The sequence below is a fragment of the Oreochromis aureus genome, linkage group 23, assembly GCF_013358895.1.
Source record: "Oreochromis aureus strain Israel breed Guangdong linkage group 23, ZZ_aureus, whole genome shotgun sequence".
Taxonomy (NCBI): Eukaryota; Metazoa; Chordata; class Actinopteri; order Cichliformes; family Cichlidae; genus Oreochromis; species Oreochromis aureus.
In genome coordinates, this window is record NC_052963.1 from 18396919 (window position 1) to 18420810 (window position 23892).

The 23892-nt window shown below is 37.7% G+C and overlaps 2 protein-coding genes across 4 annotated transcripts; one reads left to right on the plus strand and one right to left on the minus strand.

The window, feature by feature from the left end:
- The first annotated feature begins 2636 nt into the window (after positions 1–2636).
- Positions 2637–16541, plus strand: LOC116316395 (NACHT, LRR and PYD domains-containing protein 3-like). 3 transcript variants are annotated; one of them, XM_039607400.1, is made up of 18 exons: positions 2637–2741; positions 5188–5233; positions 5385–5487; positions 5916–6026; positions 6122–6232; positions 7226–7304; positions 7425–7626; positions 8320–10111; positions 10825–10998; positions 11116–11283; positions 11400–11564; positions 12215–12388; positions 12660–12833; positions 13327–13488; positions 13786–13959; positions 14886–15059; positions 15141–15187; positions 15286–16541. In XM_039607400.1, exons 1-18 carry the CDS (start codon positions 2739–2741, stop codon positions 15822–15824), a joined length of 4398 nt encoding a protein of 1465 aa, XP_039463334.1. In that variant the 5' UTR covers positions 2637–2738; the 3' UTR covers positions 15825–16541. The 3 variants fall into 3 exon arrangements, with proteins under 3 accessions (XP_039463334.1, XP_039463337.1, XP_039463335.1); XM_039607403.1 differs by having other exon boundaries at positions 12717–12833; XM_039607401.1 differs by lacking the exon at positions 2637–2741 and adding an exon at positions 2762–3195.
- A 151-nt stretch (positions 16542–16692) lies between these two features.
- Positions 16693–21538, minus strand: LOC116316417 (PI-PLC X domain-containing protein 1-like). Its single transcript, XM_031734978.2, has 7 exons — positions 21025–21538; positions 20720–20856; positions 19645–19770; positions 19407–19562; positions 19023–19129; positions 18214–18284; positions 16693–17580 (listed from the first exon to the last, which is right to left on the minus strand). Exons 1-7 carry the CDS (start codon positions 21125–21127, stop codon positions 17306–17308), a joined length of 975 nt encoding a protein of 324 aa, XP_031590838.2. The 5' UTR covers positions 21128–21538; the 3' UTR covers positions 16693–17305.
- Positions 21539–23892: the final 2354 nt, after the last annotated feature.

The following is a 23892-nucleotide window of genomic DNA, read 5'->3' on the forward strand; positions in this document are numbered from 1 at the left end:
GGGCGCCTGTTTTTTGAATGTTTTTTTTTCTTTGAATTTCATTTCAGATCAATAGCTTGGCTAATATTAAACTAAGTACTACCTAAAATAAACAGTTTCGTTGTTATAAACAAATTTAGAGAGTATGGAAGTTTCTAGGTTTACAGTACAAACCTCAATTTGACCATCAAAGCCCTGTGGCCTAACAGGTTAGAGAGTGCATTGAAAATAAACCAGAGACACCAGCAGTCTAGGACTCTTTGATTCTGAACAGTGTAGTTAAACAGACTCGCTGTCACAAATAACCTGTAAACGACTGTGCCATTTGGAGCCCTACGTCCCCATCTAGTGGCTAAATATTGAAAAGAAAACAAATAAGTCTGTAAAAGCTGTTCCACGAGGTGGCATCGACTCTCAGAGATCTAAATACCACTGAACTAAAATCATGATCACTGTAAATTTACAAATGTTTTGACCTGGAGATCCTATTTGGAGTTAAATCTCATTCACTCCAAAATAAATCTGATTTAAATTCCCCTCTGGTATGGGAAAAGCCCACAGAAGACTCCAAAGCAGCACAAATTGAGACTTCATTTGGTTAATAAGATTATTCAGCATGCCAGAACATCACATCTTTATGTGCAATATACACTTGCACTCAGTTACACTTGTAAAGCACATAAAGATCTGTATATTTAAAGGTAACAGCTTTTACCTGAACTCTGTGAATTAGGAACGGGGGATTTAATTGACTTTGAATGTGGCTTGGTTGTTGGTTTGAGTACTTCAGAAATTATTAATCTGCTGGGATTTTCCATCTCTAGGATTTGGAGAAAGCGAAAATGTCCAGTGAGCGGTGGTTCTCTGGGTGAAAACGCCTTGCTGATGTCAGAGGCCAGAGGAGACTAGTCAGGCTGTTTTAAGCTGATGAAAGCAAAAGTAACTCAAATATGTACTTGTTGCAACAAAGGTATGCAGAAGAGCATCTCTGAGCACAAAACATGTTAAACCTTGAAGCAGCAGCAGCAGAAGACCACATCGGGTATCACTCCTGTATTATATGAGCAGGAAACTGGACAACAGAAGGTCTGATGAGTCTCCATTTCTGATGCAATATTTGGATGGTAGGTCTGAATTTGGTTTAAATGTGAAAGCATGGCTCCATCCTGCTTTGTATCAGCAGTTCAGGCTGCTCATGGTGTAATGGTGTGGGGGATATTTTCTTGGCACCGCGGATTACTGGGTGGGAAATGTTTTGCCCAGGAGTCTCCTTAAGAAATCTAGTCCATAAGATTGACATTAGATACAACTGAAAGTACATAATAATGAGTACACATTACATTTAGCATTCTTATTTTCCACATTCTAGCCTCCTGAGAACTGAGGAAAAGAGAATCTTCCCATTGAATTCTTTTGTTATTCCCGTCCTCTTTGAAGCTAAAAGAGGCCACCCAAACACACGAGAGATCAATGGAAAGCCCAGGATGTCCATCAGGACTTCTTAGGGTAGCTCAAAGCAGTAAAAAGATATAAACCAAAAACAGGTGTCCATTACAGAGGACATAAATGAATAGGCTGGTTCTCAGGAGGCTAGATAAAGAAGAGTGACTCATGATCAGACGTCTGTGTGTAAACTGTAAAAAGTCCTGGAAAATCCTTTGTCCAAAGTCCGGTAAATTGAATGTTTACACAGGACCACAATATCTGTAAATGGAGGGATGTGAAATCAAGGAAAAATATGAGTTTGTAGCTCCTATTAATAAATTTTGTTCATGATCATCTTTAGGACTTTTAAATTTTTTAAAAAAATTTAAAAATTTTAATTTAAATTTAAAAAATGAAGCAGATAGTGGAATTATAATAAGACTTTGAAGGCATTTCTCAACAATGTCTCAAAGCAGATTTGTGATCACTTTAAACTTAGTATGATTTAATGTTTGTATTTCCACTGTGTGTTTTGGTTGTATATCTAATTGCTTTTTGTATATTGTATTGTATTTCATGTGATGGAGCTGGCAGGGTCTTTATTAGGAGAGACCAGGATAAGCTAGAAATGAGTACATCACAGGGACACTAACGTTGAAGTAGTTTAGAGACAAAGGTATAGAGGCGAGGCTTCATGGTGTGAACACGTGCAGAGGAGGGAGACTGGATACATCGGCCAAATGATGTTAAATATGAAGCTGCCTGGCAAAATGAACTGATTTTGCTAAAATTACTCTGACAATCAGCAAAGCTTATGTGATGATGTTCAAACAGGTTTTGCAGTCATAAGGAGGATCTTAAATCCAAGACTGAATTAACCTTAATTACCCGTTCCCATGGTAAAAATCCTATGAACACAAACATCCTTCCATTCTCCAGTCTTGTTGGTACCTGTTGTACTGATTTGCCTCTCCATTAAGTTAATTACTCACATGAAACCTCATGTATTATAAAGTTGCCTTGGAAAAATCCTGCTAAGGCTAAAATGCAAGCAGTTAAATGAACTTACAGTGAACTCATCATTTGCAGCTCTTAGAAAGGTGAGAAAAGAGAAGCAAAAACTGTGCAAAGTGTTGAGCAAAACAAAGCAACGACTACAGATTGAGGGGGGAAAAACTAAGAAAGAGGAAGTTTCTCAGCAGAGGCAGGATTGCCAAATATAGGCTGTTATTTTATTCACTAAGCAGTGTAAAAATGCAGAAGAGAAAACCCAGGACTCAGGCTTCTCAAAAGAAGTGGTGCAGAGTGAAGAAGTGTGCAGAGGCCCCTGTTTTATGGTAAGAAGTCCATTTTAACATCACTAAAGGTTTTATTTGTTCATCATGTCACAGTTTTTTCTCCAGTCAGAGTGAAACTTGAAGCTTCACTGAGGTCCAAGTTTATCTTTGTGATTCATCCTCAGCCTGTGATGTGTGTTTGTTTGCCCTGAGCTGCGACTTCAGGCACGCCTCCTCTTCAGATTAGCAGCTTTATGGAAACGTACTGGTATAACTAAAGCTTACGCAAAATGTTATGTCTTTATTTGTAACACCTATGGTTACTTGTTATGGCTTTATAATGCTTCCGAATCAGGTAGCAGAGGCACTTGCTGACTGCCTGCAAGGAAAAAGCCCAGGGAGCGTTACGTTTATTCTAGCTTTGTCACACCTGGGCGTGATAGTGGGGTTAGTGTACTTCTTTCAATAGTGGATTTTCTCAGTGAACTTGGAGCGTTACTGTCACCATGAAAAGGTATTGTAAAATCCTATTTTCTCTCTTTAAAATGCATTTAGGTCAGAACAAGTGAAGTGCAGCATCTCCTGACCCTGTTTGATTCAGTACAGCCAAAAAACTCGACACAACTTCTTTGCTTCGATGCTTCGTTTAACACACGGCTCTGTAGCGCGCCGTTGCCTACATTTGCGACTAAAAACACTCTGGAGCCAGAGTCTTCATCCACTTCCGTTTGTTTTACACAAATCTGCAGTAAGCCTCCAGAAGTTCTATTAAAATATGCAGAAAAAGAACTGGAAAGAACTACAAACAATAAATTTCAATAAGGCATGTACATAAAATTAGAGGGTTTAGTTGTTGTTGTTGTTGTTGTTGTTGTCGTCTTTTTTAGAGATGTTGTATGCAGTTAAATTTTAAATATTACAATTTTAAAATGGAAATGAGCAGTTGATATTGAAAGACCTGTGTTTTTTCCCTTTGTTTATTTAATATTGCTCATTAATAAGACAAAAGTCATTCTTATCTGATTACTCAATTAATCGATGGAATATTCGATAGCTGCAGCCCTCGACATTAGTACAAGAACTATAAGTAAAAAGCATTTAAAAACATCACATGTATAAGCAGCCTGTCACAAACGTTAATCCAAATTACTTTACAGCATAAACAGTTTGTAACACAAACCTTCGATTTGTATAAATAGTACATATCATAAATGCGACAATATTAAGGTAATTATTAATGAGCTTGTGTTCACTTTGATGTACCTCAGTGAAGACAAGGTGCCCCACAAGACAAAGTATCCTTAATACAAACTCTTCAGGCTTAATTTCACATTTAGTTGTAATTAGTTTTGGGGAGTATTAATAAAGTAAAACACATTTTTGCTGCTGAGTACTTCTAATATAGATAGAAGCAGTCCTTTTTCTCGGCTACTTCATTTGTAATTATTAAATATTTGATTTCGAGTCTCACATAGACAAAGTCAATGGAAAGCCAAAGGCTCTGCAGCTCTCCAGTTTCATCTATTATTTCCTAAACCAACTAATTTTACATCCCACTTTGATTTTAAGTAAGCCGGACCAAAGAAACTTTCTGTCCTCTATTCGTTTATTAATTACTTCATTACTTTGGTGTAGTATAAATTGTCACGAGGAAGTAGTAAATGTTGTAAAACTTATGAATACAAAGTTCAAGGTTTAGGACCTCCATTACATTTTCCAGTGCCATCCAGCGGGCCAAATAGGAGTATTTGCTGGGCCGATTCTCGCCCCCGGGCCTTATAGCTTACAAGGTCTTTGTACATATAACAAATACTGTAAAGGTTTTATACTGTTGTACAGATGCTACTACTTTTTGTACACTGGGGTGGTTACAGTCAAATTGGACAAATATCTGTTCAGATGGATTTTAGATCCAACAGCGCGGATCAAATAAAAGAAAATAGCGATTGTGGGGAATAATGAAACTGAACATGTCTGTGTGTACTGTAAACAGGACAGTGGTGACAGAGATCAAGGGGGACCTCATGACAGCTGCCTGTGATCCCACCACAGTTGCACATATTCCTGCAGAGACAGGTCCAGAATAGAACTGATCATATATGGTGCACATAAATGTGAATGTGAAGCAGATAAAGTTATTGAGGTGCACAGAATAAAAGGCTGTATAAATGCATAGTTAAAGTGACTTGCAGTTAAAAATACTTTGAGTGGCCAGTAGCACTATATAAGTGTGAATATATTAAGAGCTTAACACAGAGCAAGAAAATAATCTAACAATAAATTAGAATCCATTTATTGTGAGCAAACTAAGATTAAACTAACTAGAATTAAAATAGAGATCAGAAGAGGGGGTGGGGTGAGGAGCAGAGGTCACCATTCATAAAAAGTCATCTGTGCTGCCATTTCAGTGAGTGTGGAAAACATATGTGCAAGTCCAATATATGCAGGGTCTTAATAATAAACTAATAATAAACAATAAACTCCATGTTTTGTTTCTCCTTTACAGACATCAAAGAAAAATACTGATGAGCTGATGGATAAGAATTTAAAAGGTATTTGCTTCTTTTGAGGAAATATAATTAATATTGGAAGCTCTGACAACAATCTGAAAATATGTGTTGAATTTAACAATATCCTTGACGTGTTCTAGAAAGCGATCTTTAGCCTCAGCTGATTTGTATGTTGGGTGTATTTTGTATAAAGATATGAGCTCCACCATGGATCTTGTGGAAGGGAAAAATGATGGGTTCCTTCCCTCTAAAAACACTACACTGGGGGAACTTTGTGGGCCCACTGAAGCTCAGAGGTAAGTTACTTGTGTTTCTGACACTTAAACGCTCACTGGCCACATCATTAGGTACACCTGTTAAACTGCTTATTAACTCGTATCTTATCAGCCAATCACATGGCAGCAACTCAGTGTATTTAGGCATATAGACACAGTCAAGACGATCTGCTGCAGTGCCTGAAGTGCAGACGCCGCTAAGCCCTTTTGAACCAGTACTGACGTATTTGGAGGCTGTCAGTTATCTGTATTCCCAAAAACTTGATGCTGCTGAATAATTTTCCTGCACTATTGTCAATGAGCGGTGAATGACTGAGAATGAGTAAATGCAGCGCTGCAGTTGTGTCAGCAACATGAACAATACTGGACTCAAGACATAGGAATCTTGTTCAAATATGTCCAGGTTTTCCTACATGACTAATGAAACTAACAACACTCTTGTTTTGAAGCCAGGAGCAGCAGCAGACTAGATCAACTGCACCAAGCTCTGTTTCAATCAAGAGCAATCATTCAAAGGAGTCACCTCTTGCTTTTAACAGTCAACAACCTTCTGGAAAAGAGTTAGTCCACTGCAGTATCTACTACACTTGCATTTATTAAACTGTTTTTGGCAGATATAATAACAATAATGCTTTGTCTGGTGTTTCTCTGCCAGGACTGGGGAGGTGAGGCCTGGTTGTCCCGTATCCAGCTGTGATTCGGTCATGAGTGACCACTCAAAGGAGCCACCTCTTGCTTTTAACAGAGAGCGGGCTTCTGGCACAGAGTGAGTTAGCGTGCCACTATATAACCTCAGTTTGTTAACGTTACATCAAGTCTGTTAAGGAGCAAAGTACATAAGTAGTAATGATTTTATGTTGCAGTCTAAACTTTTAACACCTTTTTTTCATTTCATTATTCTTTATTCATTCTATAATTATCAGGACTATGACGTTTCCTCTAGACTGCATGTCAAAGTGACTTGTGGCAACATACTGAAATCCCCAAACTGTCATAAATCTAATACTGGTACATGTTAAAACACTGTGTGTACACTGAAAATTGTTGGAAGAGTGGGCCAATGGGTTAATGTGGTGTAAATAATTTGATAACGGTGCGCAATAAGAAAAGCACCATATATCATTATTTGATCAACAGATTAATTCATGAATTAATCTTTTTAATGTAATTTACCCACTCCTTTCCTTTCTTTGTAAATATGTCATATTAAAAATTAAATGTCATGAAAATCTGTCATGGCCCCTTATCAATAACAAAACAGTTGAGGTAGCTTGCTATTTATATATGTTTATCAATATTATGGCTGCCATATCATCGGTAGACATATACATAATTTTCATGTGGCGCTTATTGAAAAATACATTGAAGATCTTTGCAATCCATTGGATCAGTTCTCTGGCATTTCATTGCGTATTCAGTAAAACCCTAAAATGGCAGTGGACCAAGTATTGAGCCCTGTGGAACCCCGCAGTGTAAACTTTAGTAATAATGGGGGCCTTTTTTGGGACTTTGCATGTTTATTACTCATTTTAGTAATTTAAAAAAAAAATACTTTATAACTTATAATTTACACTGTTTTTCTACCAATTTCTGCACTTTATTTGTGAATTATTGGATTCATTTTGTGTAACAAGAGAACCATGTTGAGAATGATATTGAAGTGGCAACATGCCAGAAAACAGTTTTCCAGTGAAATAGATTGAAAAATGCTCTTTTTGATAAAGAACGACAATCTGGTGTGTTTCATTTTTCCTCACAGACTGTATCAGGACATCTCAGAGGTTCATAGCAGTTCATCTGTAGTGGACCATCAAACAGACATAGACTCAATATTTAAGGTAAATTTGTCTCAATGTGCACTTAGCAAAGTCACAGCAGTTTTTGTTGTTGTTGTTGTTGTTGTTGTCTTGATTTTTTTACTCAAAGTGTATGTTTCATCTTTTTATATCATTTTTCAGCTGCTTGAGGAGAGTATTTTCACTTTTGAGAAAAACGAGTTAAAGCGAATGCAAAGGCTTTTAAAATCAAAGTGTTCAGATGAAGAAATGGACACCGATATGAATGAGGGCATGAGGAGCTGCAGAGAGGCATTTCAAAAAATCGCACTGCACTTCCTGAGAAGAATAAACCATGAGAACTTGGCTGATTCTCTGCAGACCAGTAAGAACATTTTTACAGCTAAATTTTAATAGATAGTATGTAAGGAAGGAAGACAATGAGAAAAAGGAAAGAAATATACATTATAAAGATGCTCTTTGAACTCCACATAGAGCAGTTAATGCGAGTATAACAATATAAATGAGTTTATTATGTACTTGAAGCCCATTTCTCATCGCTGACTGATTGTCAGTTTACTGGTAGTGCTTCAAGCTAAATGTTTTGACACTGGCCATCTTGGTTTATGAAACCACAGGTAACAAGGGCAACATGGCCATAGTCACTGCAGTGACTATGGCCATAATCCTGTAATTTGTATTTGTTTGTATGTTTTTTAAACTTACACCATTTTGAAAATATAGATTTGACAAAACCAGATCATCTTTTTGGATTCTTTTGTAATTGGCTAAGATCTCAGTCACACAGGTTTTGAAGCTGAAGACAGTAAAAAGTGCTTAAGTTACAGGGTTTAGGTCTTTGCACATTTTTCAGTGATTAATTACAACTTTGTTCTTTCCTGGAAAGAATACAAGTTCAGCATTGGCTTCATATTTCAGACATAGAAGCTACATCAACCCTTTGTAAAAGTATCTATAGTTTTAGTTTTCAAAATTGTCAGTGACCTCAACTTCTAACATTATTTCTAACTTTACTTGTGAGGGTAAATTTTTATGTTGTTTTTGTGTGTTTATGCAGAATCACCTTCAATGTGTCAGCGTAAACTTAAATCTAGTTTGAAAAGCAAGTTCCAGTGCTTGTTTGAGGGGACTGCTAAAACACGAAACCCAACTTTTCTGAATGACATCTACACAGAGCTCTACATAACAGAAGAAGGGACTGGAGAGGTCAGCAATGAACACGAGGTCAGACAGATTGAAACCGCTGTGAGGAAACCAGCCAGACCAGAAAGAACGATTACATGTGAGGAAATCTTTAAAGCCTCATCAGGTAAAGATCAGCCATGTAGAACAGTGCTGACAAAGGGAGTGGCTGGCATTGGGAAAACAGTCTTGACACAAAAGTTCACTCTGGACTGGGCTGAGGACAAAGCTAACCAGGACATCCAGTTCACATTTCCATTCACCTTCAGAGAGCTGAACCTGCTGAAGGGTACAAATTTCAGCTTAGTGAAACTTGTTCATCATTTCTTTACTGAAGCCAAAGAAGCAGGACTCTGCAGCTTAGAGGAATTACAGGTTGTGTTCATCTTTGATGGCCTGGATGAGTGTCGACTTCCTCTGGACTTCCAAAACAATAAGATCCTGACTGATACTCGACAGCCCACTTCAATGGATGTTCTGCTGACAAACCTCATCTGTGGGAACCTGCTTCCCTCGGCTCGGCTATGGATAACCACACGGCCTGCAGCAGCCAATCAGATTCCACCTGGATATATTGACATGGTGACAGAGGTCAGAGGGTTCACTGACCTACAGAAGGAGGAGTACTTCAGAAAGAGATTTGGAGAAGAGGAGCAAGCCAGCAGGATCATCTCTCACATAAAGACTTCGCGAAGCCTGTACATCATGTGCCACATCCCTGTATTCTGCTGGATAACTGCTACCGTTTTGGAGGATGTGCTGAAAACCAGAGCAGGAGGAGAGCTGCCCAAGACCTTGACTGAGATGTACATCTACTTCCTGGTGGTTCAAGCAAAACTGTGGAGCATCAAGTATCACATTGGAGCTGAGGCGGAACCACACTGGAATCCAGGGAGCAGGGAAATGGTTTTGTCATTGGGAAAACTAGCATATGAGCAGCTGCAGAAAGGTCACCTGATCTTCTATGAATCAGACCTGACAGAGTCTGGCATTGATTTCAGAGTGGCCTCGGTGTACTCAGGATTGTTCACACAGATCTTTAAAGAGGAGAGGGGGCTGCACCAGGAGAAAGTGTTCTGCTTTGTCCATCTGAGTGTTCAGGAGTTTCTAGCTGCTCTTTATGTCTTTCTGACTTTGACAAACTTTGGCGTGAATCTGTTTCAGTCTGAAACTTGGTGGTCGAATTTATTCAGGGACAAATCTAAGCTATCATACCTTTTCCAAATTGCTGTGGACATGGCTGTACAGAGTCCAAATGGACACCTGGACTTGTTTCTCCGCTTCCTTCTGGGTCTTTCCCTACCAACAAATCTCACACTTCTTGGTGGGTTGATGACACAGACAGGAAATATCTCTCTTGACAAGCAGGAAACAATTGAGTATATAAAGAGCGTGATCAGGAGGAGTCTGTCAACAGAGAGAAGCATTAACCTGTTCCACTGTCTGAATGAGCTGAATGACCATTCTCTGGTTGAGGAGATCCAACAGTACCTGAATTCAGGAAGCCTTTCCACAGATAAACTGTCTCCTGCTCAGTGGTCAGCTTTGGTCTTCATCTTACTGTCATCAGAAGAAGACTTGGACATGTTCAACCTGAAGAAATACTGTGCTTCCGATGAAGGTCTTCTGAGGCTGCTTCCTGTGGTCAAAGCCTCCAACAAATCTCTGTAAGTTTCCAGAAAAATAGGAAAAAATTGCTAAAGAACTACTGCATTTAGCTTAATCTGCTGAAAATAAAGTAAGTCAGGAAATTTTAATTTACTTAGAAGTCAATGCATGTATATATGTATACGTTTTTAAAAATACAAATAGATTAAATAAAGACAAAGCTAAAAGAGAAAAGCTTAAAAAAAAAGGAAATCAAGAAATGTGTAAATACAGAAAGAAAGTAAAACAAAAATGTGAAATCATACAACTTCATTAATAACTATATTTTCACTATTTCTGATGGATTTAATGACATACTGGCAGTTGATCCAATTATAGCTTCAGCAAAACTCCATTATTGATCAATGTTCCTGATCCTTTCTAAGTAGTTTGGTTGTTTTGTTATGGAGAAATGGTCATTTTAATTACCACAAGATTTTGAGTCTTTGTTTCAGAGTTTCTGTATCTTAAATTTTGCTGTCATTTTTAGGAACGTTTTTGCACTCTTTAATGCAGTAGGTCTGCATGCATTATTTCCTAAATGTTCTAGCTGTGATTATAAAAGCCATGAACGATGCATCCTCTAAATGAGGAGGAAATGGTGGTGACCACATGAACATGCATTTAATAACTACGTATCTGGCCAACATATAATAATACACTTTGGCATAGATATCAGTAGATTTTTTGTTGTGATTAACATTGCTCCCTTTTGTATGAATAATAAACTTAGGTTGAGTGGCTGTAATCTGACAGAGAGATGCTGTGAAGGTTTGGCCTCAGTTTTTAGTGCTCAGTCTTCTACTCTAAGAGATGTTGATCTGACAAACAACAACCTGCAGGACTCAGGACTGAAGTTGGTGTCTTCTGGACTGAAGAATCCACAGTGTAGATTGGAAAAGCTGAGGTTTGATCAACACATTTTGTGCAAATTTTCACAGTCATTTCTGCTGAAACTGCTGAAAATTGAACAGAAATAGTAAATGTCTAAAACATAACATGTTTATATTTATCTTATTACCAGGTTGAACCAAAACAATCTCACAGAGAAATGCTGTCAAGAGCTGTCATTAGTTCTAGAGACCTCTCATTTGAGAGAATTGGACTTGAGTTACAACAATCTGCAGGACTCTGGACTGAAGCAGCTCTCTGCTGGGCTAAAAGGTCCAAACTATAGACTGGAAACACTTAGGTCAGGATATTCTATTTTACATAGCGATGATTAATCTGTGGCGTGATATTTAAAATAATTCTGTATGTTCTGTTTTTTTTAAAAAAAAAAGTGCACTGATTTAAATTCTTCTTCAGGCTGATTGGCTGTAATCTGTCAGAGAAAAGTCACGATACGCTGCTTTTCATTCTCACCTCCTCTATTCTGAGAGAGCTGGACCTGAGCAACAACAAGCTGAAGGATTCAGGAGTGATGCTCTTCTCTGAACAGGGAAATCAACATTGCAGACTGGAAACTCTCAGGTTGGATTATGACTTCTTTATGTTAAAGTTTTACGTTTGGATCTGAAAGTCATTAGGTTTTTTTAAAATTAATTTTTGGTTACGTGCTTATAATAAAATCTGTGGCTAACCTTCAGACTTTAAAGTTGTGTTCTACAACAGAATTATAAAGATTTCAAGTGTCCCTTGAAGGTGTTTGCTAGCAAGTAGCTAATTCAGACATTTCCAGTTTTTGGGGATACTCAGCATCATTACTTAATATACTGAAGCTTATTGATGGTGATGTTCAAGTCACATAACTTGATATTATTCATTTGTAGCCTGAAATTTGTATTTTATTAATTGGAATTTATGCTTCAGAGATAATTAAAAATTGTATATTTTGTTCAACATTAAAATCAACATCATCAAATTTATCTTTAAAAACAGATGTAAATTTCCAAAACATGTCCTGTGGAACTTATTTTGCAGAATCATCCAAAAGTAATCTCTTTTTAAAAATCCCATTGACTTTTTTTTTTATCCAAGAGATGTGATGATAGAGAGAGTTTGATGGTAACTTCCATCAAACTCTCTTGGCCTACACAAAACACGTTTCCTACGCCACTGTATCACATCCCATAAATGTTTGGTTTAAAAACATTTTAAGATATATCTTTTTATTTTATCAGGTTGAGTCGAACTGGTCTCACAGAGCAATGCTGTCAAGGGTTATCATCAGCTTTATGCACAAAGGCGTCTAGTCTGAGAGTGCTGGACTTGAGTGACAATGACCTGCAGAGTTCAGGAGTAAAACTGCTCTGTGAGGGACTTGGAAGTCCACACTGTCAACTCCAAACTCTAAGGTGAGGTCAGGTTAAGACGTATTTGCTACCTTGATTCTGCAACTGTGACATTAGATGTAATTGCAAATACTTTGTCCTTTGCTAAAATATTTCTTATTCATAAGGTGCTTATTCATAAGTATAAAGAAAACAGCTAACCTGGTACAGAGAACCTTTTGTTTAAATTTGATTATAGATACTGAAAATTTCTATAAAAAGGACCTTTTTAAAAAGTTTATCTTTACAATGCTATAAAGTAATACATGTTAAAGACCTGTATCTCATTTGTTAGGTTAACTCAAACCAACCTCACAGAGAAATGTTGCAATGAAATCTCAACAATTCTTAGCTCCCAGTCTTCGAGTCTGAGAGATCTGGACCTCAGTAACAATGATCTGCAGGATTCCGGAGTGACATTTTTGTCTGCAGGACTGCATAGTCCGTACTGCATCCTGAAAACTCTCAGGTCAGAATTCAACTTGTAAACTCTAATACTTTTTGGTCTGTTTGTAATATTTTTTGCGGTGGCTCCAATCAAGTAGCTCTTTTGCCTTTTCTTCCCATTTGTCTTTCATTCACAGATGTATTTTCTTTACATAAGGTCGGTTTTGGTTATTTGTTACTTTCAATTTGAGCAAAATTTGTGTTAATCTTTTTTTGTAGGTGCACCTAAATGAAAAAGCTATATCAATGCGATGGATGTAGAAAGTTATTTTTATGTCATGGTACACCCTGTTCTACTGTTTATAACAGTTATTGACATTTTAAAGTTTTCTAATTTCTGCTACCATGCTTTATACCTAAATGGTAGTTGAATGTTTTATACCTTAATCCTACATATTTAAATGTTGCATACATATATACATATATTCACATATATATATATATATATATATATATATATATATAGATGTATGTATTCAATCCAAATTGTACATTTACTGAATCTAATCCTTCAGCCTGAGTGGCTGCATGTTATCGGAAAGAACTTGCGACGTTCTGATGTCAAAGTCTACCAGTCTAAGAGAGCTGGACTTAAGTAAGAACAACCTGCGGGATTCAGGCATCAAGCTTTTGTCTACTGGGCTGACGAGTCCACACTCTAGACTGGAAACTCTGAGGTGAGGTCACATTTTTACACTAATTTACCCAAACTTTCTTTTTTTTTTATTTTAGTGCTGTTTATTGTTTTAACATCACTTAATTAATTTTAATTACAGAGTTTGTGACTTTATATTTGATGTTTATAAATATGCCAATGCTTGAGACTTCTGATATCCTTTTATTTGGCTTGGTTTGTACAATAGTTTAAATATGTTTGAGATTTATATATACACATACTTTGGTCTTTCTGATAATCAAAGTCAAGGGTAGATGGATCACAGAAATTACACAGAGAAACATTCTTAATTTTTCAGGTTGAATCACACAAATCTCACAGAGAAATGTGGTCAAGATGTCTCACTGGTCCTCAGCTCTGACTCTTGCAGTCTGAGACACCTGGATTTGAGTAACAATGACCTACAAGATTCAGGCGTAAAACTGCTTTCTGCTGGACTGAGGAGCCCACACTGTAAACTACAAACATTTGGGTATGCATCTGATGAATATGTGTTGCACCATAAGGGTCATTGTGAAAAGACTGGACAGACAGCCAACTGTGACAAGGGGACCCATTTTTTTCCTAGTAGACTATTTGCTCTTAGATTGCAGACCTACTTGTGGTTCTTAAAGCATTTAAATGTAGAATGGAAGGCACAGTCTTCAGCTGTCAGGATGGTTGCCCCTTCCTAAACCCTGGCTAGCAGTTTCTTCAAGTTAAAAGGGGTTTTTTTCTTTTCCACTGTTGCCAAGTGCTTGTTCATAGGGGATCAACTGGTGGCTGGGGTTTCATCCTAATATTGTAAGGTCTTTACCTTGTAATATAAAAAAGACTTGTGGTGACTGTTATTGTGAATTGGCACAATGTAAATAAAATTGAACTAATGTTGTGTTTGCACACGTACTCCATCTCCATAAGACAAAGGTTATAAACTACAATGAAAAGTAACCCTTAAGAGCTACATTTAAAATTACTGCAGAGTCAATAAAACTAAATAATTAATAAAAACCTAAACCTACACAACAGCAAAAAAAACCACACAAACAGTCACAGTTATAAAAGTGCAAACATTTTCATCTAACGTCTTAGATAGCATAGTGTACAAAGCAAAAGAGGGGTTTTTTTTCTGAAGTTGGACAAATGAATTCATAGTTGTGGTGGACAGACTGAGTGCAGATTCTTATGAGCACATTTCTGTTTCTTTTGCAAATCTTGAACGAGACCATTTTTAAAACTAGCTGCTATACCTGAGGAATTACTTCCTTTTTTACTTTGAAAGAGACGTGAGAGGTACTTTACAAATGTTTCACTTGCATATGACCATCTGCTCCAATTATCATATAAATTATATATTAGTTTTAGGTGGATGGATGATTTTTGAAAAATTCTTACCATGTCAGTTTTTCACTCTTGTAGATTGTCAGGCTGCTTGATCACAGCAGATGGCTGTACGTCTTTGGCATCAGCTCTGAGGTCCAACCCCTCCTATCTGAAAGAACTCGACCTCAGTTATAACCATCCAGGAGAGTCGGGCGTAAAGCTACTATCTGTGGGACTAAAGGATCCAAACTGGAGACTGGACTCCCTCAGGTATGATGTACATTGGAGTATAGGAACTGTAGAAATGCTAAGGGTCTCCAGTCTGGTCTGACTTTGATTTTCCCCTTCCAGCGAGGACCACGGTGGTCTTCAGAGGCTGAAATCTGGTCTAAGGAAGTGTAAGTATGTTAGATGTAACACTACATTTCTGGTTTGAGTGAAAACCTTTAGACTTACTGCTCCATTTCTAACCATTTCCTCTCGGTGCATTCCTCAGATGCATGTGAACTAACACTGGACCCAAACACAGCCCACAAAAATGTTGTCCTGTTTGAGAACAACAGAAAAGTAAGACTGTCACCAGAGAAGCAGCCATATCCCGAACACCCGGACAGATTCGACTGGTGCTACCAGCTGCTCTGTACAATGGGTCTGACAGGCCGCTGTTACTGGGAGGTGGAGTGGAAAGGAGGGGTTGATATTGGAGCGACTTACAGAAGCGTCAGAAGAAGGGGAGCTCTAGATGGCAGCAGGCTTGGATGGAATGAGAAATCATGGAATTTAGAGTTCACTGATAAAAACATCTACGCCTGGCACAATAATATAAAAACAGCTCTCCTTGCTCCTCCGACCTCTGCCTCTCAAAGAGTGGGAGTATATCTGGACTGGACTGAGGGCACTCTGGCTTTCTATGCAGTCTTGCCTGATTCACAGATTCACCTGTACACCTTTTTCTGTGGTGCCTTCACTGAACCACTTTACCCTGGGTTTGGGTTTTTATCAATAGACTCTTCTGTGTCACTGTTAGAAATATAATCTGTCCAAAAAGCCTCATTTTTCCTGGTGAAATTGTCATAGGTCTCAGTAATGCAGCTAAAATAATTATGCAAAATATTTAATAGACGTTAAAAAGACGAGGCTGTGGAAAATAAGGCTAAGATTTTTTTTTTAAATGCACCTTTTCTCTAAAAAATGTAGTTTTTTTTTTCTATAGTTTTAATATTTTAATATCAAACTGCCAAATGTTGCTTCTCTTTTTGATAGTTAAGTTGAAGTTTGGACATCAAGCTTGGTATGAAAAAAAGTAACCGACTCTAAGAAAAAGAAGAAAACAAGCGCCAAGAAGTTTGACTGTAAGTGATGACATCAGCCAATGATAGAAGTCATATTTAAGTAAAGATCACATTTATTGGAATATGTTTAAGTTAAAAGTTTAAACTCTACTTTTTTTCATGCAATTTACATTTTTATTTAATTTAATCCTGAACATTTTGTGGCTTATGGTCTATTGGAAAACTGAAAATATTATTATTATTAGTAGTAGTAGTAGTAGTAGTAGTATTCATTTTAAAGATGTGTTTACACTTTCTAAGACAGCCAGGCCTTCATCATTTCGTTTGTGCGCATCATTTGAGGGTTCTAAATTTCTTAATTACAAATAAATCCAGGTACAAACATCACTGATTTTTATCATTCATATGGATGTTTCCCTCAAAGGTTTGTATGCAGGCAGTATTATGGTAAATTTAGAATAACCAGGTGACATAACCCATGCTTTTCTTTGGACTGTGGAAGAAAGCCACGCAGTCAAAGTTTCAAACCCAGGACTTGCTTGCTGTGGGGTGACAATGCTAACCACTGCAACACCACCGACACAGCTGTTTATAAAATAGGATGTGAAAAATAAAAATGAAAATATTTATTTAGAAATACCAGCATTTGATTAATTTACAGTAAAACAAAAGAAACACGTAACATCATACAAGATATAGTGCAACACTTTGAGAGACCTAGTATTCAGTGCTTTACTCTCAAAGCTAACTACTGTGTAGCTGTAAGCTAATTAAAAAGCTGCTAGCATTCGTGATGTTGATAGTAAACACTAAAATGTGTAACATTTGCAATACTGAAATACAAATATAAGACTTTCTTGATCCCTAAAGAAAAGTTCACAGCACAGAGTTATGAGGTAAGAAAAATCACTGAAAGAGAAAAATGAATTGGAAATTAAAAATAAGTAAAAATAAAAAAGAGAAAATGCATACGATAGAGTACATCTTCATATTTGTGCAAATATTTGTGGAAAAGTGTCCAGTGCAACATATAAACATTTAACTACACTTAAACAGTGAATGTTTAAATGTGTAAATAACATGTAACTTGTGTGTCTTATAGTTTTAGGTGAACCATGTTGAAATTAACCTGAATAAAGATGTAGAAGGTAATGTGGTGATGCTTAAAAACCAAAAACATCAAGCACACACCTGTGTAAACAGGATTGCAGGCTAACAAAATTATTAATTGGCACTTATTTTGGAGGATGCTGCGGGCTTCCTGCAGCCTCCGTCCACCAGTTTGTAGTTCAGCTCGATGACAAGCGAGCAGAACTCGCTCATACCGATGAAGTCACAGCACATAATGTTGACTCCCTCGGGTCCTGGCTGCTGCTCACCCGCCCAGCGGAGAAGCAGTGAAAGAGAGTTCAACGTCAACCTCCTCATGCTCTGGAAAGGGTGCAGGAAGACGTAAAAAATGCTCTCTGTCAGGTTCAGACCGGTGACGTAAAAACCATCTGGAAAACAAAACAGTCTGTAAAGCCGCCGCTTAAAGAAACGAACAGCAAATAAAGCCTGAGGTAAGATCAGACCTAGCTGCAGAAGCAGTACACTTCAGAGTACTTTCACTACATCACTGACTTTAGACAAATACTTTTACCAAGATATTCATTCCTTATTGATACTGTAGTTTAAATTTAAAGTATAAATCTTGGTTGTTTGTGGTTTCTGTGTTTGATTTTTTATTATTATTATATTATTAAACTTATGATCGTACTTCTGTCCATCTTGTCCAGGATGCTCTCGTAAAAGAGATTTTTAATCTCAAGAGTTTTTTTTTTTTTAATAAAGGTTAATAATAATATATTTAGATGGCTCAATCAACCGAATATGAATGTTAAAAATGTTGTCTTTAAAGGAATTATTCTGTTTTAATAGGCATATTTCATTTAAATTTTTGTATAAACCTTTTCAACTTTCAATAAAAACCTTCGCCACATGGGGGAGGAAATCCAGATCCATGTTGGACTTTTATTAAAAACGTGCGTAGTCTGAATTCTGTTTGCATTTTGAGCTAAAGCATAAATGATACTTCTGCAGTAATGCTACTACTTTCCCTCACTGCTCTACTTGCTCCAACAACCTCATACCTGGTCTTCCCTGGCGTTGCTGGCCTTCCAGATAGGTGATCACTTTCTTAGGATCTGGGCTGTTAGCGTACCTGAACACACAGGACAAGTTCAATCATTTCAGTGTTGGTTACATGACCAACTGTGCAGACAGAGGGCTTGAAAAGTAAAGGCAATCAGGAAGTGCTTTAAATCTGGTTTTTTTTTTTCCCCCTAATGGCCACCAGTCTTGGTCACCAGTCAAAGACCCAAAAAGAAGGAGGAAGAAGACCAAGAAAACCACATAAGGTCTAAGGTTTGAAAATAGGAGGGAACAAACTATCTTTACATACGTGTATATATTATATGCAAGCAGTGTTTACATATTTAAGATCGTATTTCACACCATGTCACACCAGGGCTCACAAAACCGCTAGCCTGACGTCCCGGAGATATCGCTAGCTCCGGGACGTCGGGCTAGCGATTTTGCGAGCCCTGCACACCATTTATAAATAAACCAACAAGCACGTATTATGTCTGACATTGAACACACATTAAAATATGACACTCCAATTGTGTTATATTTGAACCTTTGGCTGTTGCTGTTCTCAGTGTGGTTTAAATTCAATGTACCAACATCTATTATTAATACTTTTAAGACACGAAGATGCTCAACAACAAAACAAACAAACAAACAAACAAAAAACAGCTAAAATTGCCAGAGAAAGCAATCAGAACTGAAATTGCCCCCTGCTGGCCGTTAGAAAGAACACAAGTTCAAGGCACTGGCTTCACTTTTAAGACATTTAAGCTATGAAGTCTGTCTTTTACATACAGTCTATGGATTTTACCAATAAGGTATCTGATTCCACAGCCCAGGGTGCTGCAGCTCCTGGTCGTCATAGGAAACTATGACCTGCTGACCTTTGGACCAACATGACCGCAGAGTGGGAGTTTCCTGCACACATACATATGAATCAAACTGTCAGTTTATTAGGCACACTGTGCCAAAACCAATGCAGGCTAATAACATGATTACAGCAACACGTTTTAATTTTCGGAGCGTGACATTTGTGGTGCGGTATATTAACAAGTTTCGGTGTTATCGGTGCATGTGTGAGTTCAGGGTGGCTATGGCTTTAGGGAAGAAACTGTTCTTGAGAGGCTGAAAGCAGTGAATATTTGGCATTTTTAAACTTTAGAAATCAATCATTATCCTAATAATGTCTATCTACCTGTGGTGGGCACAGCTTCCCTCTGAACAGCAGAAGGATGAACTCCATCAGATGGGCGTGGTCATCGTCACTTAGAGATTCGAAGTGTGAACAGGCAATGATTACAATCTCTTTGGGGTGAGCGTCCAGCCAGCCGGCCAGTTCATCCAGAGCCTCCTGCATGCAGACAGACATTTAAATTTGCTGTAAATTAGCTTTCACTCTGGGCATGAATGCAGTTTTGGTGTAGTTTACTGACCTTGACTGTTATCAGCGTGTATATGCCGTGAGCGAAAAACAATTTGCTGCTCCCTGCTGGCTTCCTGGCGATCCGCAGGTCCAAGAAACGAACACCAAGATCACACTGATCAGAAAGGACCGATAGCTGTAGCCAAGAAAGAGAATAAATATTGAAACACCAGAACCAAACCATGACAGAGACTCCACCATGTTGCACAGATGGCTGTATCTCTGTCCTGACCTCCTCTGTACAATTTCACATTTGGATTCATCACTCCATCACACCTGTTGTCTCTGATTTTCAGTCTAATTCTTGCGTAGTATGAGATATCTCAGCTTTTTCTTCCTGTTTCAGGTTACTTGACAGTCACCGTTTTTAAATAGTTTTATAGATCCGCCTCTTCTTTTGTTCTCCACTTGTGTAGTTTCCTCAAACTTTTTAATAGCACACTGCTGAGATCTGCCAAGTTTTCAGCTGATAGTGCTAAAAAGAACATTTTATGTCTGTTAAACTCTTATCTTTGGTATTTTTCAACATTCAACCAATCTTTGTGACAGGCTTCTAGTAACAAAACACTTAAAGATACAGTTTAAAGTTGGTTAGATATTTGCATGTGTAGACACAGCACTGGTTCCTTCTTTACGTTAGGAGCCTTTTTTGGATGCTGGAATGATTCACACCTTAGTGTTAAGTGCCTCAACAAACAAAAAACCATTCCTCTGAAAATGGTCAGTTTTAAGGACTGGGTGGAAATGATCAAATAAGCATCCAGATGTGTAAAGAAAAACTTTCAAGGATCTTCAGAAAGTCTGGAGAACTGCTCAAGACCACCTTAACAAAAAAAAACAAAAAAAATGAAGATAGTCTGATTAGAAGCAAAATATGAAGAAATGAGGGGTGGCTCATTACACAGCACTGCATACAGAACGTCATAATTGGACACCTTCCTCTTTCCAAACTAACAGTAGTTCAGTAATTATCTAATTATCAAAACCTCAGATGAATCCCCCTAACATTTTACAAGGTAGGGAGCATCATCTGAGGTGGTGCAGGTTCCTGGTTTGCCTGCAACTTTAGGGGGACCGTAAAATACCTGCGTGGTGGCCCAGCGGTAAACACAGGGTCGAGTACAGCAGGGGAACAGCCTGTCAGTCAGTCTGAGGAAGCAGGACTCCGATCTCACCACAGGAGAGGAGACATCCAGGCAGAAGGACATGCTGTCATGGCTGCCTGTGGTGCGAGAAGAGCCTGTCAACAAGCATCTGAGACGATTTTTTTATTACAGTTTAACCTGAGGTTAAGGATAATTATCTTTTTAAAGTAAACATGTGATCTGTATGTGGGTGTTTTCTATTCTTTTCTGTCTTGAACTGGCTGAAGTGGTTGCTCCTGTTTTACCAGGTAATGCCAGGTTCCACAACGGGACGTCCAGTAGCTCCTCCGGCAAACGCGACATCCAGTCCGGGTTTCCTCCGAGCTGCTCCCGCTGTTTGTTCTCCATGTCTTGTTACCGCCCTGTCCTCCTACAGATGTTCAACATGCTCTTTGAGCTTCTTCGGGATCTGAACACGGTTTATTTACCAACTCTTCCGGGTGTAGTCAACCGCCACCTCCTCTAGCGATTGTCAAAATAAAATCACCAAACGCGACGAGAGTTTGGTTTTAAAAACAAAACCAAAAAGCAGTAGAGTTACAACACTAAAATAAAAAGCACGGTAAAAGTGTGTGCTAATTTTACATTTTAAATGAGAACCATCGCAGTCAATTTACCCCCCACACTAAAAAAATAAAAACAAAAACAAAACAAACAAAAAAAAGAGCAAGACAACAGAGCTTGTCCTACACCAAACGATTTAAGCTTTTCTTGATGTCTTGACATTTAGCCCTGCTTCTCATAAAAACAACTTCCGCACCCTTTCAGATTAAGCTTCAGGCAAGTTCGTCAAAATCTCTTGCCCCCTGGGCCCGTGGAGTGGCCCTCTTTCTCCATCTACAGGAGAAAAGCTGAACTACATGATGCTTCTGCTTCACTGGAGTCTGTTGTAAAGTAAGTTGCAATACAAAGGTCTTTTCATTAAAGCTCAGACAGAAAAGCCGAAGTGCAATAGAGCTCTGATACCAAATCCAGTTTGTAGGCTGTATAACGTTAAAAAATAAAAAGTGTGTGGAGTTTGCATTTACATGGATAAATGTACAAAGACAAAAAAGGGCCATGTTTAGGGTTTCCATCGATATTGAAAATGGAAAATTTAGAGGGTTTTTTTTTAAATTGACAAGATAAACTTGCAAATTTACTGGAAGAAACAGAACATTTATAAAGAGTTTGAAAAATAAAACGCCTGAAAAATCAAATCAATTTAAATCAGTTTTATTTATGTAGCGCCAAATCACAACAACAGTGAGGAGCTTTATCTTGTTAGGTAAAGACCTTACAATAATACACTCTATCACTTGGCAACAGTGGGAAGGAAAAACTCCCTTTTACCAGGAAGTAATCTCGAGCAGAACCAGGCTCAGCGAGGGGTGGCCATCTGCCACAACCGTTTGGGTTGAGGGGAGGAGAGAGGACAAAAGACAGACTGTGGAAAAAAAGCCGGAGATTCATAATAACTACTGATTAAGTGGCTCTTTTCCATCATCATCATCATTTAAACAGTTTAACAGCTGCTACATAGACTTAACTTTGGCTTTCTCCCACAGTCCAAAGACATGTGTCTCAGACTAACAAGTCTAAACTGGCTGTAGGTGTGAATGTGAGGCTGAATGATTAAAGAAAATGAATGACTGGATGATGAATGATCAGGTTAAAGTTGCAATAAGATTGTTGGTACGCACTCAAATTACCGGATGGGAGGGATTGCCAATTTTTGTTTTGATTATACTATTAATTACTATTAAGTTTTTTATAGTTATGTTAATATATTATATAATATATTTGTTAAAATGTCATTGCTATTGATTAATTAATTGTGCATTCTTCTATTCCAGTACCAGTTTGGCAGTTTTTGTTTGTGTAATTACATATTGTGACCACTAGGGGGCAATCAGTGTGACGTGACAGCATGAAAAATGGCCTTAAATCAAGACACAGATGGCAGAAAAGCAAAGTGAAAACACACACACGGTCGAAAATGAAAGATAATAAAATAAAGTTATGATTTAAAAGCATTAATTTGTTATGGTTGTCTTCAGTTTCATATAATCATGTGAAGCTGTTTTCACATGTAAATAAACAGCATAGCTGTTGGTGTGCTCTAGAAAGAATTTAATTAGACAGTTATAGAGGTGCTTGAAATATGAGGAGTCCTTAAATTGAACCGACTGCCAACCTTTTTACCTTGTGACCCTATGAAATTAACTTACTTGTGCTTGTGACTGTTAGGTCGGAGTATGACTCAGACAGCCAAACAATGACACTGTGATCATTTCAGATTAAATTTCAGGTTACAATTTTGCTACTCTGGCTCACTTGATACTCATCAAATGTATTTACTTTTGGCATTTTTTAGCCTTTTTATTGGATAGGACAGTTTACAGGAAAGCAGAGAGAGGATAACAGACTCAAACCCAGTTCCCTGAAGGACCTTCAGTACATAGATTGTCAAGGAGACAATGAGAGTTATGATTGGATCCCATCAAACTTACTGGTAATAGTAACACTGGTAAAAGTAGAAGGCACCTACCTTTATTTTCTCTAATTATTTTAGCGCCACTATTAGGTTATCCTATTGGTTTCTGGGTAATCTAGGTCCAGGACTCATCTTAGGCCTAATATTTAGGACTGTCTTTTAAACAATGGTTCGTATGGATTTCAGTCAAATTTATTCAGAGTATTACTTGAATGGAGTGTAAATGAAAACAAAATCCATTCATTTGTAAATCATTTAAACTACACAGTGCTGTAAAAAGCATGTTTATTTTTCGCTTATTTGTCACACTTAGATGATTCACATATTTTAATAATAGTAAAAGATAACACAAGAAAATACAAAGTTCCATTTTTAAAGGATCATTTCATTCATTAAGAGAACAAAAGGTATCCAAACCTAACTGACACTGTGTGAAAAAGTACTTGGCCCCTAAACCTAATATCTGGCTGTGTCACCCTTGGCAACAAAAACTGCAATCAAGTATTTGCAATAACTGGGAATGATAAGTTTTTCGCATCGCACTGGAGGAATTTTTGCAGAATTGTTTTAATTAGGTCACATTGGAGAGTTTTCAGCCATGAATGGCCTGTTTGAGGTCGCAGTCAGGTCAAAACAT